The 12,652-nt window shown below is 50.4% G+C and overlaps 1 protein-coding gene and 1 long non-coding RNA gene across 2 annotated transcripts; one reads left to right on the forward strand and one right to left on the reverse strand.

The window, feature by feature from the left end:
* Positions 1-80: 80 nt before the first annotated feature.
* On the reverse strand, positions 81-3,465 carry FEZF1 (FEZ family zinc finger 1). The gene is made up of 4 exons (XM_006072425.4): positions 2,340-3,465; positions 2,022-2,156; positions 1,631-1,763; positions 81-1,198 (listed from the first exon to the last, which is right to left on the reverse strand). The coding sequence occupies exons 1-4, from the start codon at positions 3,138-3,140 to the stop codon at positions 837-839; spliced, it is 1,431 nt and encodes a 476-aa protein (XP_006072487.1). The 5' UTR covers positions 3,141-3,465; the 3' UTR covers positions 81-836.
* A 143-nt stretch (positions 3,466-3,608) lies between these two features.
* On the forward strand, positions 3,609-8,500 carry LOC123334785. The gene is made up of 2 exons (XR_006552911.2): positions 3,609-4,966; positions 8,155-8,500. It is a non-coding gene; the product is annotated as an uncharacterized LOC123334785 (long non-coding RNA).
* The last annotated feature ends 4,152 nt before the right edge of the window (positions 8,501-12,652 follow it).

Here is a 12,652-nt window from a genome sequence, read left to right on the forward strand (position 1 = left end):
TGGTGAATTGTTTAGAACATTGGGCAGTACTAATCCATGGTTGAACATTTTAAAAAAGGAGAAGGCTGAGGGGGTCAGAATCAGTGATCTTTAGCTGAAAAACAGCAACAGAACCCTGAAGGTTGTTGATTAAATAAGCATGTTCCAAGGATTTATTTCCAAAGGTCAATGAAGCAGTTTTCACGTGCAAGAATCAAAACCAAAATTTCAACTTCAAATTCATCCATTATGAACCACCCTTATCTAACGTGTATGTGTGCATATGTGCATGTGCGCTTATGAATGTGGCATGTGTCTTAACAGACACACACACATCTATGCGTGTATATATAACATACACACAGAGTTTGTTTTTGACCTCAGGGAAAGAAAATGGTAATAAACAATCGGCAGGCATCTCGAGATTGCAGAATCAACACAATGGGAATATATACAATAATAAAATTAAAACGGTTGCAGCAAGCCCGCGTAGGATAATACATATCTCAATAAATACAGCAGAAAATTTGTTTTAAAAAACAAAAGAAACAACATCTCTCCACCCGAGATGAAAGTCTTTCCAAATTAAAAAAAAAAATCAGAACACAAACAAACCCCCAAGTTTTCTCATAATTGTTAGTGCCTATATAGCATATAATACACGAAACCATGTAGCAGGTGCATGCAAGAGGCGAAAAGACCGGGGAATTCAGAGGCTTCTGGTTGGCGCTAACGCGTGGGGCCCAACATGCCCTGGGTTCTACAGACGAGTTTGGGTAGAGAGGTCCAGCTCTATTCCGCCAGCTGCTTCGGGAGTGAGGACCCCGGCTGGGGCGGGGAAGAGACTTTGGCCTTGATCACTGGTGGCCCGGATGGAGCCCAGGCTGCAGGGGCCCCGGGGGCGGCAGCGGCGGCGGCAGAGGCGGGAGCGTCGCGGGCGGCGGCGGCGGCTGGAGAGGGGGCGACGGGTCCGCACCTGGCTCCCCAGCCGACGGGCGCGGCAGCCCGAGGCCGCTGTCGTGTAGCTTCCGGACGTGCTTCTTGAGGTCAAAGTTCCGGCAGAAGCCCTTGCCGCACGTGGGGCAGGTGAAGGGCTTCTTGTCGTTGTGGGTGTGCATGTGGAACGTGAGGTTGTAAACCTGGTGGAAAGCCTTGTTGCAAATATTGCACTTGAATTGCTTCTCCCCGCTGTGGGTCAGCTTGTGGTTTTTGTAATTCCCTGCAACAGACAAACGACAGGGACGTGGACCTGAAAAGAGAGCTTGAAAAGGGAGAGGCAGACGATGGAAGGACCAGGAGGCGGGAGAAGAGGGGCCACAGATCCGACAGCCCCGGGCAGGACTTAGATGCCCACCTGCACTCGGCTCCCCGAAGTTATTTTTAAATATCGACAATGAGGTCGTTCCCGCCACATTTCAATACAATAGTTATTAATTCATTTCTATAAAACGAGAACAAGAGGTTAAAAAGAAATATCCCCTCTGTGTACGAGCCATGCCTTTGTCTAATCCCACTTACAGATAGGAGGTTGGAAAGGCAACGCAGGAGCTGGTAACTGGGTGCACTTAGAACACATCTTCTAAAACAGCCCCCAGAACTGAGGGCTTTCGGTAAGACTTACGCGAAAGACAACGCCTTCTGGGTTCCATACCTTTTTGATGAAATCCTTTGCCACAGAATTCACACACAAACGGTTTGTAGCCTGCGTGTATTCGGGTATGCGTGTTTAAAGTAGAACTTCTATTAAACGCTTTGCCACACTGGTTACATTTATGGGGTTTTTCCTAAGCGGAAAGAAGGAACAAGCAGAGAAGTGAAGCTACTTTGTTATTGAGTGGAGTCTGAAAAACTCAAAACACTGTCATGCTCTCCCTCATGCTTTTAAGCAGAACAAAGGTAAACAATACCGGCATTTCCCCTTCGTCCAGCCGGCACATTTCAAACAAACCTTAACTGTAGGGAGTTAAGAGTTTATCGGCCATTAAGACAAAAACAAAACCGTTCGGAAACAAACCAGGTGAAACTGACACAGTCGAACACACCTGGGTGTGAATGATCTTGTGTCTGCACAGGGTGCTGGCTTGCCTGAAGCCCTTTCCACACACTTTGCAAACGAAGGGTCTGGCTCCTGTGTGCACCGGCATGTGACGGGTTAAGTTATAGTGCGCGTTAAAGACCTTAAAATTAAACACAAGTACAACAGGTTAGCCCAAACAGCCCTTGGAGATCATCCCCGGGTAGAGGAAAGCGAAGGAGGTGACAACATTCTGACAAGTGTATACAAATAATTACAAAATAAATTCAGTAGGAAGGAAGGAAAGAAGACTCACCGCCCCCGCCCCCCGCCCCCCAGTACTTGCCTTTCCACACACTTCGCAAGTGAAAACTTTGGGCTTGGTGTTAGGAGAGCCTCGGCTGAAGTCAGAGGTTTTGAATGCTATTTTTTCCGACAGAAGCTGGGCGCTTTCTTTCATGTAGTGCTGCAGCTGAGCCTGAGACAAGTCTTTGAAAGCTACTCCCGAGGGGTACTTCTCCACCGCCGGGACCACCAGTTTATTCCTTTCGGCTAAATACGTTTTTGGCTGCGGGTGCAAAGGGGAACTGAGGAAGTAGGAGGCCACCGGGTGGATGTTGACGCCGGCCGCCGGGTGGCACGGGCCGTCACCTCGGTTCAGGTAGCACAGGGCGCCCATGGCGTGGAAGGAGGAATGGTTGACCACCCGCGGCCTTACCAACTTGTACTGCTGCAGCGGCAGCGCGTCGCGGGCCAGGTCACTCTTGAGACTCAGCGCGCAGTTGAGCAGGTCGCTGCAGCTGAACGCGGGCGCCGCGGGTGCTGAGGCCGGGGCCCCCGGAGCCTCGAGACTCGCCTTTCGGGGCTCCGCGCCCGTCATCCCCGCCTTGGGGTTCGTGTCGTACGCCACAGGCACGAAGGGGATCATGCAGGGGATCGAAGAGTTAAGATGCAGCGAGTGCTTGGGGTCCCCTTTGGGCACGGCTCCCTGCAGGAAGTGGGGGACGGGCAGGGCTTTGGGCTCGGGGGTGCGTGCCATGATTCTTTCGATGGAGAAAGCCAAGGGTTTGGAGGTGTTCATCACGTTGCCCCGGGTCGGAGCAGTCGCTAACATTTTGGCAGTCGCGTTGTGGCAGCTACTGTCCATGTCGGAGTCGCCAGCGTCCGTCGTCAGCCGGGGCCGGGTTGCGCCGTCGTTGCCTTGTTCCCTGCTTGTCACAGACCTGCGGAGAGGGGGACGGGCACCATCACCACCAGCAGCCTCTTCCTCCTCCTCCCCAGCATCACCAGCCGAACCTGCCTGCCCAGCCCAATGGACTCCTGCCAGCCCATCGCAGAGTTCTTGGCGCACCAACGACTCGGGGACAATCACTACTTATTTCTATCAATAGAAAGTGTTGTGTCAATAACGCAGCCAAGATCTCGCCAATCGTTAACTTCCAAGAGGAGAAGGTAAACTAGATAATTGCTCAATTCGCTTCCAACAGTCAACAGGAAAACTTTTTCCCCCACCTCGGCAGTCAGTGACTACTTTTCATTGGTGAGTGAGGTTCCCCCGCCCAGAAGAGGCGGGGGCGCTCTCCTCCGCGCGGCGGGCCCTCCCCTCAGCGCACACACTCTTCGGGCGCACACTTCGGTCTCCTCCGTCCGCCCCCCCTCCCCCGCTTTGCTTTTTCCTCTGTCTTTTTAATTCTCAATCTGCTTAACCAGGCTTTAGAGGCCAAGCAAATCTGAGATCAATTTTCTCGTTTAGCTCTAAATGACATCATCTAAAATCATTGTGCAAGGGCTAAATAAGGAAACAGACTCTAATTCAGGGGCAAACGCCAGGCTATATTTATCAAACGCCAGGCTCTAGAAAGCCACGGCCAGGAAGCCTCCGGCAGCGAAATCCTAGCCTTCCCCGCTTGGTTTCTCCGGGCCGGTGCTGGACCTGGGTGGGAGCCGCGCTTCCTCCTCCGCAGTCTCTCTCTTCCTCTGGGGCCCGGGACCGAGGGCTCCCGGAATCCCGAAGTCTCCGCGGCCCGAACCGACTCTGGACCCTTTGGAAGACGCCAGCAGGTAACTGGCCTCCCTAAATGCCTCTGAGAATTAAAGGCCTACCGGAGGCTTGTTTTATGTTTGTGGTTTTGTAAGTGCGATGCCACGACAAAAGCTTGGGAGAGACACACTCCATCCACAAAGTTAAGGAGGAGTTGCAGGGAATACGCGAGAGTCACACCAAAAGAAACTTCGGCTAGGACCGAGTCCACCCCCACCCCCCTCACACACAAATATACGCGCGCGCCCTCCCGGAACGAGTCTTTCTTTAAGTACCTACGCTCAACTAGAGCTCTCTCGGAGCATTTAAAATAACTGTTGGGCAGAGAAGGGGAGCAATGTTATTGATTCCTCCTCCAATCTTCTGATTGCTGGTGTCCGTACGCCTCCCCAAAGAAGCACGGGCGACAACCAGGGTGAGTGTGCAGGGGGGCAAATGGGGGCGATGAGCACAGCGACCTGCCTGCGCTCCGGGAGTGGCCTTAGCCGCGCTTCCGCCTCGGAGAGAACGCTTGGAGACTATGTCCTGCAACGCCCCACTTCCAAGCATCCTCTGGGTGTGGCGTCTGGGCCAAAACTCCCCGGGAGTTGTTGCAGAGCGTAAGGAGTGTTCCCGGAAGACTCCAGGGCCAGCGACTCCGGCAGCGCGGGTTTTCACCGCTCAGGCGGGCCGCGGCCAGGAGCGTTCCGGGAGCAGCGGTGCGCACGATCCTGGTCCCTCCCCTTGGCCAGCCTGCGATCTTGCAGAGCTTAGCCTTGCGACCAGATGTGCTAGTGCCAGGCGTTTACTAGCCGCTGCACCGGGAGGATGTGGGAGCCGGGAGCCCGCGCCGAGAGGCAGAGGAACAGCGCAGAGATGCCAGCTCCCGGGTCTCGCGGCCTGCAAGCCCTTGTGAGTGGCCACCCGCAGCAGCCCAGGGTGCCATCTACCTGGTGAGTTACCCCGAATGGGTGCGTGTAGAACGGGTGGTGGCGGGTGCCAGACATCGGGCCAAGCGGGTGTGGGCGTCCTCTTCCGGTAGGAGCGATGGAAAGGGTCGGCGGTGGGAAGCCGGATGCAAGCAGACTAGAAACCCTGGAACTGTTGAGCCGCTGATCAATTACACACCGAATGCAAAGTTGGACCCCAAGAGGAGGAAATTGACCTCATATACTCCAAAATAGTCCCTTTTTCATACCCCATTGCCCAGAAGAAGCTAGGAGCCACTCCCTCTGTCTTTTGGGGGGGGGGATCTATCCCGCCTCTGCTCGGCGGGCCAAGGAGAGGGGAAACCTCGAGTCTGGGCTGGGAGAGCCGGAGATGCCCAGCCGCGAAACAGAGCAGCTGGATGGATGGGGGTGGGGGTGGGGTGGGGGAACCCGATTGCTAAGGAAATGGGGGAGGAGGCGTGAGTCTTATTGGAAGTTGAAGGTAGCCGAAGGGCCAGGTGGGAGGAAGGTCCAGATGCGACCGGCCTTAGCCACTAGGCCTGCAAGTGCCGGGTTTCAGGTCTCGAGGTGGCGCCGGGCTGCTGAGAGGACAAATACAGCGGTAGAGAAGTGCAGAATGGGGCGAGCGCAGAACGCGGGCCGGGGTTCTGGAAGAGGCACCACGCCCCCGGGGGCACTTTGGAGCGGTCCTTGACCCAAGCGTAGTCACCCAGGGTGTGCCCAGGCTGGAAACTGTCTTTCCGTTTGCTGTTGGGGCCGCCGAACTTGTGTCTTCTCCCCTGCTCAGACAAAGAGCGCCGGACGGCTTTGCTAAGGGAAAGTGGGGGTGGGGGTCCCACGACAGATGGATCGTGGGTAAGACTTTAATTGCTGCCTTTTGGGGGCGGATCAGGTTTCCTTTCCTACCTGCCGCTTCTCAACATCGAAAAATCCCCTTCCTGCTGCACGTCTCCGATGCAGTGCCAGTTTAAAGGAAAAAGCAAAGAAGCACGAAACTGCCCGACTCTGGAAAGCTTTGGAGCGCTTAGCTGACATGTACAACTCACCCGCTTCCAGAACGTTACCTGTCTCCTAGGCTGAATGCCACCAGTTTGTTTTACGTTTGTCGCGTGTCCCTCCCTCTTCTTCCCCTCCCCCACTCCCTCCTCCTTAACGGCAAAGAGCCTTGATTTGACCCCGGTAAATTTCTCCTTCATCGGACACTGAATTGTAAAGGAAAATTATTGGCTAAAGTATGTGTTTGGTAGGGTTAATATTTCAGTGGTTTGCTTTTCACTGGTCTCTTGAAGATCTGTCCATTTGACAAGTGTTGTCTGAAAGTATAGTGTCATTTGAGTAACACAAATATCGCAAAGTAGCAATTATACCCGTCCTTTACTAGACTGGATCTTCCTTACCTTAAAGACTGAGGAGGTGCTTTATAAATCCAGGTCTTGTGATTCTAATACTCCTTGAATATTTTCCATTAAAAAAACTAACCTATATATTAATTTTTAAAAATCTCTATTAAGTTAGGGATCTCTGAAACAAAACGCACAAATTCAGCAAATTCTTCCATTTTATTAACAAATCTACCCAGTACTTTGGGTTTTTTCCAAGCACATTTGGAAAATAACAACAACAAAAACATCACCAATGAAAGCAGAGCTTATTTGACAAATTTAGAAGCTTCTAAAACAGTTCAACACTTTAAAATTGTTTGTTAAAAGAATGCAAAGGAGACCTGTTTGTTTTGTTAATGGCAAAATAGAAACTTGGTTTCTTTGGATTTTCTTGGAGAATCCTATAATCCCCCTTTGCTCACTAGAACTGACGATTAAGTATCCCTCCCCTTCCCAGCCACAGAAAAGCAGTATTCATTTGCCCTACTACTTTAAATCCTCATGGAAGGTGAATTTCAAATGGGTGGTTTATCTTGCATGAGATGTGGAAGCAGAAAAACCTTTGGTAGGAAGAAACCAGATAAAAAACTCTTAACTTAAGACTTTCTGAGAAAAGAAGAAAGAAGTTCTGTTTCGCAAAAGTAATTTAAAAGTTCTCTTCTGTTTTCTAGGGAATCTGATTTTCATCTCAATGCTTCCTAACCTGTGTTCTTGATATTTTTCAAGAACTTGCATAATTTTCACAGGCTTTTCATTTACGTACCTGTCACAAGGAAATGCCATTATGGGTCATGATTAGTGCAATCTGCAATAGAAGACAATATAATAGCACCATCAGTTACCAAATAATCCACAGTCTTTAACCTCTTCTTCTTTGATGTCACAAAATACTGCTGAATATTTAAAAACTAAAAAGTAGACTGGGAAATATTATAATGTACTCATCCTCCTACCAAGTGCCCTATTTCATCCCCAGTCACATTTTTAAGGTTTTTAAGATTTTCAGGGCTTTCCAACATCTACCACCCCCACCTCTTCAGCAAAAGCAACTATCCAGTTTTCTTTTTGCTTCTTATTAGTTACTGAAAGCTGAAAAAGAGAGAAGAGATTAAGATGATGACCCCTTACACTTTCCCAGGCATTTAGATTCATCCCCACTTTTTTCCTATTTAATAAGTAGTACCAAGGGTAATAACATTCATAAATTCTCCTACAGTTTTGCTCAGTCTTTATCTCTGACTGGTCTTTTGTTATTTCTTGTGTGTGATGGAGGTGGGTGATGGAATAGGACACAAATAGGAAGGGTCTGCAGAGTTCAAGGAAAGAGCCTGTTGTGTTCCTCTGATTAGTTCAGGAATATGCTGTGAGAACTAACTTTCCAGGACATTAACAAATACACAGGCCAAGAGTTCAGATTTAAGGCTTCTACTTTTGCTTTAGGTTAGTTTGGTAGCAAATAAGGAATTCTTGCTAATTTCATATAGCACTTGAAAGGCAGTAAGTATCCCAGGTTAGGAGTATAGGAGGTTAGTTAGCTGGAAGACCCCTCCTTTCTTTTGAGGGAGGAGGGGTGGAGATAGGGCTTGTTTATCCCTAGGTCTTTGTTGTTACCCTTTTTTTCATATTAGGGTTTCCCTTAAACCAAATGAAATTACTCCTCTCAGAACAGCATTTGCATATTAGGTCAGTTTGTCAGAGTAAATGAAGAGCCCCAAAGGTGAGAGCTGGTAATGAGCTGGCAGGACACCTGCCCTGGGTTTGTTTCTGCCCTTCCACTAACGCTGGGCTTTTTCTCACCCGTTCCCACAGGCCTGTGAGGTGTTTTCCCTCCAGACTACCAGGCTGCAATTCAGGGTTGGACTTGATGGAAAATGAAGTTTATAAACAAGCAACCCAATTTCTCCAACATATTCGAGGAGCTGCCTAGAAGTTAAGCAACAACAACAACAAAAAAAAACAGCAAAGTTTTGCTGGTAATTTACAGCGATGTTACCGAAACCCGGCAAGTGAACAATGAGAAGAAGGATACCTCAAGTAGGCTCTCTTGTCCTACACTGGTAGTACGGTTATGCAATTTGCCGCTTGGCGTTTTGCCGAGTCGGCATATTTTTTTGAAGGTGCTTTTTTGGTCAAAATAAAAACTGTATTTAACACACAACGCGAACCTTTCCTTGATATTACGCACGAGGTTTAGAGCAGTTTTATTGTCCAAGTTTCTTCCTTATCTCTCACGAAATAAAAGTCGACAGTCACCATTCAAATAACACAGAGCAATGAACGAGCTTAGAAAACCGGAGAAGCAATCGAGGTAAATCAAAATCTTTGGGCGAGACAGAAATCTCTGAGAGTCGTTTATAAATTCAGTTACCTCCCTGGACCCCGGCCGTCCGAGCGCCCCGCGCCGACCTTCAGCGCTCGGGTGCCTGGGCCTCCATCACCGCCTTGACAGTGCCTTGGGGGTGCCTTGGCGCCCCCAGCCCCGGCCTCCGAAGGGGACTGCCTCCCGGTGGCGGTGGCGTGGGAGCTCGGGCGCCGGCCTCACTCCCGACATACAGGCCGGAGCTGAGCCAGGTGATAAAAGCCTGAAGTGAAACACAAAAGCTGACCCAACTCTCCCCGGCCGGACTCTCCACTCATTGGCTCTTGCTCAGAAGTCCCAAACAGTTCAAATGACGTTAGCGAGACCGAGGGCGACCGGGCTCCCCGCGGTGGCCTTGGAGAGGTCTGGGGGCGGTGGCTCCGGCCTCCAGGAGGGGGCTGGGAGCCCGGGGCCGCTCCGACCGCTCGACCCTCCCTCCCCGCCCGCCGCGCGGTGCCGATGCCAGTCCGGCCGACTCCGCAGCCCCGGCTCGGCTTCCTGGGTGCGGGGTCAGCCAGCGCCGCGCGGTCGCCGACCTGATCCCTCTGACCTCGGGCCCTGGGGACCACCACCAGCCCTGGGGGCCCCGCGGCCCCTCCCGGGCGTGATCACTCGCCTCCCTCTCCCCGCGCACCCCAGCGGATCCTGCAGCGGCTGCCCTCCCTCCGGGCCCCAAGGCTGCGAGAAGAAGGGGGGGGGGGTTTCCAAAATCTCCAAAGGATTTCGGGAGGGGGAGGGGGTGCTGGATTGGGTTTAAAGACCACGTTAACAGATGGCAGAGAAATCGTGTTTGTAAAGTTTTTGAACAGAACATTTGCTAATAGACTTGCTTTGACGACTCAGAGTGTAACTGAAGGGTCATTGAATCTAGTTGTCAGGTGAAAGAAAACAGGCCTGACGCGGTGACACGCCCAAGAAGGAACTAGAACATCTTTTTATTAGTTTTGCCCATCATTTTGAGTTTCCCGGAGAACACTTTCTTAAGCCAATTTTATATGGAGACGGTGGGGCGGGGGTATCTCTGAGTTCTCCCCCCAAAACCTTTCAGTCCATTGTCCTGTACTGCACTTTTGTAGCGCCCTCCCCCTCCCCCCCCCGCCTGTCCCCACGAAGAGTCCCTTCGGGCCCTTTTGCTTGAGCTTAGAATGAGTTCGTGTCTTCTGACGGTCCTGGGGAATGCTAGGGAATTTTCCAACTAGATTCTCCTGTTTTAAGACAATTTCCTTCTACCTTCCCCTCTTGCCCTCACCCTCCAATTTGTCCTTTTATTCCGGGTCCTAAACTCTCCCTGTCAAGCCCCTCCTTTTTTCTCCCCTCTTCACAGGAGATGGGACTGCTGTCCACAAAGCACAATGCCCCCGCGGCCGCCTAAAGGTGGCTTCCCCAGTCCTGAAGCTGAGGAGTCGCTCAGCTACTGGCCGGCCCCCTTTTCTCAGTGGGGGCGGACGCTCTTCTGTGATCCCCGCCACCTCCCTCCCTAAGGCCTCTCTCAGACCAGATCCCACAGCTGTTGACCCTTTTCCAAGAGTTGAGCTGTAACACCCACGCCGGGAAGATCCCAAGATGAGGCTTGATCCATCCGTCATTAAGGAATCTGACAACTTTTACCATGTTAGGTTAAATCATTGCCTTCTTAGTTTGAACTCATTTGGAAGTCATTTTTCCTTTTCTCACCGTCTCTTCTTTAAGTTCAATTGAGCCTTTGAATTTCACGAATAGTGGGGCTGCTGCCCTCAGAGATTCCTCTCGGTCTCACAGAGGAAGAGGGTGCCGGAAACCCCGCGAAGCTAAGCCAGCCTCCCGCGTCCATGCGGACCTTGGCCGCAGAGAAACAGCATTCCACGAACCGCGGTGACCTCGACGGTCGGCTGACGTCCGGAACGCGGCCCTCCGCAGCTCCTGGGCCGGGTGGGCGGCTCTGATTCTCTGCAGATCCGCGAGGTCGAGGGCAGGGAGGCAAGCTGGGTCCGGATAAAAAGCAGGAGGAAGAAACAAGGCTGTGAACCGTTCAAAGGCTGAATGGGGTCGGGTTCCTGCTGAAAGTGGAGGCGAGGGTGGAGGGGGGACCCTCTTCTGTCTAACCCTGTGATTCACAGCTTCTCAGAAATTTACATAATACAAGGGCGTCGATGTAAACCTAAAGGACAAAAATAATAATTCGACAGCACATATTCCGTTTTTCGCACCATGGGCCTGGATATGTTCCCGGTGTTGGCACAGTCGCTGATTCTTTGAGCTTTTTGCTCAGGCGGGAGAGTAACTGAAGTTTCACAACAGTGTTGAAAGGCAAGGCAGAGAGGGAGGGAAAAAAAAGGAGAGAAATAGAGATTGGCTTTAGTGATGTTGATTTAGATTTCTCATTGATGGCAAAAGAGTTCTAAAAATTGAGAGCATATGCTGTGTTCAAAAGGCAGTAGACATGATAGTAATTGGGGTCCCTCATTTTCCAAAGGACCTGTTCCCCTCTTATTTGGCTAATGTGGGCCTTTTATTCATAAGGCAAATTCATTGCCCTTTAATATTAATATTAATAGGAAATTTCAATTTATTATTACCCTAGATAAGTGAAGGCCCCACTGTCATCGTGGCTCCAACTGACCAACATAAATGTAAGAGCCAAATGCAAAACACAGGAACTACAAAATATATATAACTGCTGTCTTACCTTTTGGATTAGGTTATTTTCTTTCTGCATTTGAACTCAGATGTGCGTGTTCAGTGGCTCAGTGGTATCCAACTCTTTGGGAGCCCATGGACTGCAGCCCACCAGGCTCCTCTGTCCATGGGATTCTCCAGGCAAGAATACTGGAGTAGGTAATCATTCCTTTTTCCAGGGGATCTTCCTGACCCAGGGATCAAACCCCTGCCTCCAGCATCTCCTTCATTGGAAGGTGGATTCTTTACCACTGGGGATTGTTACTGTTCAGTCTCTAAATTGTGTATGACTCTTGGCGACCCCATGGACTGCAGCATGCCAGGCCTCCCTGTACCTCACCGTTTCCAGAGTTCACCGAAATTCAAATTCTGGAGCCCTACTGGAGGCATTTTCTTAATGATTCCCTGTCAACACGAGGCAAGGGAAAACCTAAGGACAAGGTTTGTGGGATCCCAGCATCCCCTTATTTTAGCAGGTGCTCTTTGGACTGGTCTATGCCTCTGCCAAGTGCTTCCCGCCAGGCAAGTCTAGTTGGTCTGTGGGTGAGCAGTGGCATGCTCCCCTCATGCCCAGTTGCTGAGGTGGTTGTCATTGGAAATTGGCAAGAGGAAAGGCCTTTTTTTTCTCCCATCTCTGCCTTTCTGCATCTGACTGTTATTCCAGCCTCCCCTTTCTCTGCAAAACCTGTGTGCAAAGTTGGCCACATTCTCTAACATTCAGTCCAACCCATTAGCAGTTTACAGTTATTTTAATTTCTAGAGCTTTTAGTTAAACCTGTATAGACAGGAACTTAAGAGGAGAAAACATCTACTTTTTCAAGTATGCAGTGAATTCTGCCTCCACTAAGCGCCCCCACCCCATTGCTGCCCCATAAAGGGTAAATAATAATCCTCTTTCCTTCTCTTTGTTTCTTTCTATCCTTTTATAACTAGTTTCTTCAATTAGCCATTGAAATTGAGAAACTTTCCTCCCCTCTAAGAAACTTCTTTGTAAGTACTCCTACCGATGTGTCCCAGACATTTTCAGGGCAGAAATAAATGATGCTAGTTTGGCGTCCTGCTTTGGCCTCCTAGCCCGGGAGTGCCAGCTTGGGGAGGGCCACACAGCTAGTGGACTCCTTGTTAACCAGAATGGATGGTGGCAGCTCCTCTTTGCCTTGAATTGTTTTTCTGTAAAATGGGACTAAATCAAAGCCCACTTTATTGTTGGGAGGCTTTGAGATTGAAAAGAGATTTCAAAATAAAACTACTTTGCATATGAAAGGCTATCCATCACCTTGTTAAAAAGTTAAG

The sequence above is a fragment of the Bubalus bubalis genome, chromosome 8, assembly GCF_019923935.1.
Source record: "Bubalus bubalis isolate 160015118507 breed Murrah chromosome 8, NDDB_SH_1, whole genome shotgun sequence".
NCBI classification, from domain to species: Eukaryota; Metazoa; Chordata; class Mammalia; order Artiodactyla; family Bovidae; genus Bubalus; species Bubalus bubalis.